Source organism: Oryzias melastigma, linkage group LG16 (genome assembly GCF_002922805.2).
Source record: "Oryzias melastigma strain HK-1 linkage group LG16, ASM292280v2, whole genome shotgun sequence".
NCBI classification, from domain to species: domain Eukaryota; kingdom Metazoa; phylum Chordata; class Actinopteri; order Beloniformes; family Adrianichthyidae; genus Oryzias; species Oryzias melastigma.
The window spans coordinates 4,977,166-4,980,746 of record NC_050527.1 but is presented as its reverse complement, the minus strand read 5'-3'; the positions used below and the strand labels follow the sequence as shown (position 1 = coordinate 4,980,746).

The window sequence follows — 3,581 nt, the reverse complement described above, 5'->3', positions numbered from 1 at the left end:
ACGAAACAATGCAAATACTTTAATAGAAAATAAGAATGTAGACAAACTGAACTACAGTCAGAGTGGATTCTCCATCATGGATCTGAACAGATGAACAAACAAGCAGCAATTAAAAAAGAGAATTCTTGACATTTCTTCTTCTTTGTCAAATAATATATTTATTTGATTGAGCAGTTTTTATGCCAGATGTCCTTCCTGAAACAACCTGTATTTCCAGTATACAGGAAGTTTACCGTATGACCAATATTATCTTAAAAACACATGTATGACTGTTTTCTTTTTATCTAAACTAATTTCTTAAACCAGAATATTTTGAGCAAAAAAGTAATGAATTGAATATAAATATAAGTAGTACTCTGTTTGACATGCATTAAGCATTCAAGGTTTGGGTCAAAGGTCATAGGACTTGAATCATTAACTGGATCATTAGCTAAACTGGAGTTCACCTGTTCCCAGGTGATGAGTCAAACCCAGAGAACACAGTGAGATGTGCAACAATAATGTGTCTTAGACTTTAAGCCCTTTTTATCAGTTTCAAGTGATTGTAGTTTTCTATGTCAAGTAGTTTCCGGAAAGTCTGACACATTTGTTTATCTTCCTCACCTTTTACTGGAGAAGTTCAGTTGTTTAACACATCTCCAACCCATTTACCACAGAAATGAGCTGTTCTTGCTGGAATAAATAGATATTTTGCCAGACTTTTCATCGATTTCATTAGAATGAAGTATAGCAGTGAGTCTTCTTTACATTTAGTTCATACAGATTCTTACCTCAGAGAATATCTGTGTTTAAGGACTTTTGCCTTTGGAATGGAACAACAAGAAGAATGATCAATCTGCCAAAAGTCAAATCTCTTTTTTTGTCTAACATGCATTTATCATTATAGAGAACTGGCAACCCAAATGTTACACGTTATGTTATTATAATTATTTAGATTTGTCCTCATTTTAAATTTGTATTTTACTTTGATTCTTCAGAAAACCAGAAATCCTAATAATAATTTCAGTGTATGAAGGACAGAAAAATGCCCTTTGGGATAAGATGATAAACATTTAATGCAAGTTGTGTTTAACTGTTGTAGTCAGAAAATGTGAATTTATGACTACAGTGATTTCACTTTGACACTGGGTGGTTCAGGCTGGGGTGTTTGTGACTTTATTACCTTTTTCAAATACTTTTGGTGACTCATTTATCTTTTATCATGAATGTTATTGACTTCAGATTCCTTGCCGGCTTTGTCAAAGGCAAATTGTCACTACAAGAGAGGTTCAGATATTAATCAGATCAGTACAGCTGATTCTAAAGCTTCTACTGAGTTTATATAATTTCTTTACATCTACTTTTAAAAATGTACCTTTGGCTCTAACCAGCATAATAGGTGTAAAAGGAAGTGTTAAAATGTGTCTGACATGACTGTTAGCTACATAATCATAACCTACATAGAAATGTGATAATAATATGGCCTTACTGAACGTTGGCAATATAACATGTATGAGTCATGTTTACAACTTATGCTGAATAAAATCAACAGAAAAAAATGTGTGCCATTCTTGTTGTTTTGTACTTTCTTTAATGTGGTAGATCCATCTGCTGCTTCAACTATCAAAATTCTTGAAAAAATATTAATTTAACCAGCAGATTATATTTTTTAAAAAAATATTTTTTTTCTTTGTTTAAAAATCAGTTAACTGAATAATGCAATAAAAAGTTTCCATTTCATTTTTTGGGGAAGAAAGGAATGTGTGTTTGATGCTGATCTTCCTCTAGAAACTTTGATAAACAAAGATGTTCACTCTTGTAAAGTATAAGGAAGTAGGTCACCATCACAGAAACATTTATAATCTTGTTCATTTAATCATTTACAATTTGTTAAACTTTGTTCCAAACTGCCTTTTTATCACCTCACAATAGCCTCAATTCAAATTAAGTATTGAACTGAACTAGTTTAGCTTAAAGGAAGATGTCATTTAATGTGAATCATTAACACTACAAATGTATCTAGACTCACACATTACATTAAGGTGACTTTATGTTTGTACCTGAGGAGTCCTCCACATCTGATCATCTCCGCACTTTCTATTTTTGGTTTCTTTAGTAGTAAAATAATGTAAGTGAATTCTAAAGAATAACGTTACTTGTTTTGTTTTGGAATTAGCCAAATTGACATTTGATAACAATAAATTAGATCTATTTTATTTATGTTATAGTATATTTTTATCTCCAGCAGTGTCTCCATTTCAATGTTCTGTTTATAAGATAAACACTCATTCTTTACTAGTAGAAACTGTTGCTTTGTTTTTGTAACAATATTTAGATTTTGTTTGGATTTGAGAAACCTTCAATTCTGAGACACAAGTAAGACAAAACAGGCAAATAGACAAAATGAACTGAGTACTTTGGAGAAACGGAAGAAACTGAACATCTGTCCAGCAGCTGAACAAACTGAGAAACGTCGAGAGTCTCTTTGTTTGAACAGATTTAGTTGATACAACAGAATTCATACAAAGTACTTCTGGATAACTATCTGTATTTCTCTATAAATCTCCTTTTATTGAGGCCAGTGACTGTTAATAAAAGTTAAAAAGATTTCACAGATTTCACTTTTTTAAACAACTTTAATGTTCATACTGAAATGACAAAGCAATAATCAAATACAATATTGCAATATTTAAAGAATATTTTAAGCTTCATGAAAGAAAATAAAAAGTATGCATATTTACAAAAAAGAAAGATGAACAATTGACTGCAGAATGGACATTTATGTAGATAATTTGGATTTGTATAATGTACTGTATATTGATGCAAACAGAATAAAATTCAAAATACATTTAGAAATCAGTTGTTTGGTAGATAACTTGAAAACAAAACTGAAATATATGATTACATTTTTTTTACAAAAATATAAAACATTTAGACTTTGACAATTATTAACAAGTAGATAAACTAAAGGAAGAAAAAAAAGATTCTTAGGGTTCTTAGCTAATATCTTGGTACATGTGAATTTTCCACAAAGTTTCCAATAATTTTGTGGGCATAATTGTGTCATTCTTCAGGCTGATTGATGATGGTGAAATGCTCTTTTACAGGATGTGGATGTATCTGTCTAAAACTATCACAATCCTTGAGTTTCTGTAGTGTTCACTTTGACTTTTTAAAACTTTAAAACTTTCCCATTTGTATGTACACATTTGTATGCGTTGTTCACAGATACAAATAAAAACACTTAAATTATTTTTATCACACATTTCTCAGTGAGTACTTTCCCCTTTCTTCACATTCTTAAAAATCTTTACCAAATAGAATAAACACTGTTAAAAATGCATAAAAGCTCTTGCAAACTGTTCATTTACCAACATTTTCATAGACTGATGACATTTCCTCATAGACATGGTTTTGTTCTGAAAGAAAAAAGAACAAACAGGTGAAAAAAAATACAAAATGTTTTATGTAATAATAATAATAATAATAATAATAATAATAATAATAATAATAATTTAATTTTTTTTTATTAATAATTATCTGGTAATTTACAATTAGAGCAAAGGAAAGTTGGCACACATACCTGCACTCTGAGGATCAGG

The 3,581-nt window shown here is 30.0% G+C and overlaps 1 protein-coding gene across 1 annotated transcript in view; it reads right to left on the bottom strand.

The window, feature by feature from the left end:
• Positions 1 to 2,670: 2,670 nt before the first annotated feature.
• The window catches only part of LOC112143688 (carcinoembryonic antigen-related cell adhesion molecule 1), a 7,210-nt gene continuing 6,299 nt past the window's right edge, over positions 2,671 to 3,581 (bottom strand). Inside the window, exon 7 of the mRNA XM_036215956.1 lies at positions 2,671 to 3,398. Coding sequence (XP_036071849.1) covers positions 3,343 to 3,398 — 56 coding nt within the window. The 3' untranslated portion in view covers positions 2,671 to 3,342. The remainder of the gene's footprint in view (positions 3,399 to 3,581) is intronic.